The 1,129-nt window shown below is 41.3% G+C and overlaps 1 protein-coding gene across 1 annotated transcript in view; it reads right to left on the bottom strand.

Annotated features, from left to right (window-relative positions):
* Nucleotides 1-782: 782 nt before the first annotated feature.
* LOC111723423 (60S ribosomal protein L32-like) overlaps nucleotides 783-1,129 on the bottom strand; it is a 6,458-nt gene continuing 6,111 nt past the window's right edge. The window contains exon 3 of the mRNA XM_023510157.1: nucleotides 783-1,129. Coding sequence (XP_023365925.1) covers nucleotides 783-1,129 — 347 coding nt within the window.

Below are 1,129 nucleotides of genomic sequence, written 5' to 3'. Positions count from 1 at the left end.
AAGAAAAAAGAAATGAGGTCTTAGTATGTTGCCCAGGAGGGTCTTGAACTCCTGACCTCAAGAGATTCTCCCACCTTGGCTCCCAAAGTGCTGGGATTACAGGCATGAGCCACTGTACCCAACTCATTGAAATGTTTTAAGTTTGTGCCCCTCTAAAAAACATTCATACTATCTTCTAATGAAAGCTACCTCACCAAAGTAAAACCAAACCCAAAGGAAGAAGTGTGCTTATAAATCATGATAATCATTTTTCCCATCACACATACACATTATGCAAGCATTTTTGTTGAAATTCAGATAGAAAATTTTCATGTTCTCTGATTTTAATCAGTGGTAATAGCGTACTAATCAGAAAGAGCTGATTTATAGTTTTTTAATAAATTAGTCCAAAACCCATTGCAATTCATCATCAGAAGAATTTTTAAACAAACTAGAAAATTATGCTTCTGATTTTTTAAGCATGCCCTGCAAGAAGGCCACCACAGGCATCTGGGCAAAAGGATTTAAAGGCTCCCCAGTCAAGAGGCAGGTGAGGTAGGAAGGAGGGGTCTGAGGACACAGTTGGCAGGATGTGGTAATGGCATATGGATTGATAAGTCCCTGGGTCAGTTAGGTTCTTTAGGTTGCAACACACACACACACACACACACACATAAACACACAAAAACACATGCACAAATTCAAAATACTTCAGTGAATGGGAGTTTATTTATTTATTTATTTGCCAGATGGCAGTTTTTATGGTTTTATTTAAACACTAATAGAAGGTGCCTGTGAGCTGTCTATTCATTTTCTTCGCTGCACAGCCTGGAATTGGGATTGGTGACTCTGACGGTCAGCTGGGCTGCTCTTTCCACACTGGCTTTGAGGTTCTTGGAGGAAAGGTTGTGAGCAATCTCTGCACAGTAAGATCTGTTGCACATCCGCAGCACTTCCAGCTCCTTGATGCTGTGGACAAGGAACTTCCGGAAACCACTGGGCAATGTATGCTTTGTTTCCTTGTTGCTCCTGTAACCAATGTTGGGCATCAAGATCTGGCCCTTGAATCTTCTCCCTGACAACTCTGTTGTCAATACCTCTGGGTTTCCACCATTATGCTTAATTTTGACATATCGGTCTGACTGGTGCC

The sequence above is a fragment of the Otolemur garnettii genome, unplaced genomic scaffold, assembly GCF_000181295.1.
Source record: "Otolemur garnettii isolate 467f Iridium unplaced genomic scaffold, OtoGar3 scaffold00011, whole genome shotgun sequence".
NCBI classification, from domain to species: domain Eukaryota; kingdom Metazoa; phylum Chordata; class Mammalia; order Primates; family Galagidae; genus Otolemur; species Otolemur garnettii.
The sequence above is the reverse complement of the archived record's forward strand: the minus strand, read 5'-3'. Positions and strand labels throughout refer to the sequence as shown.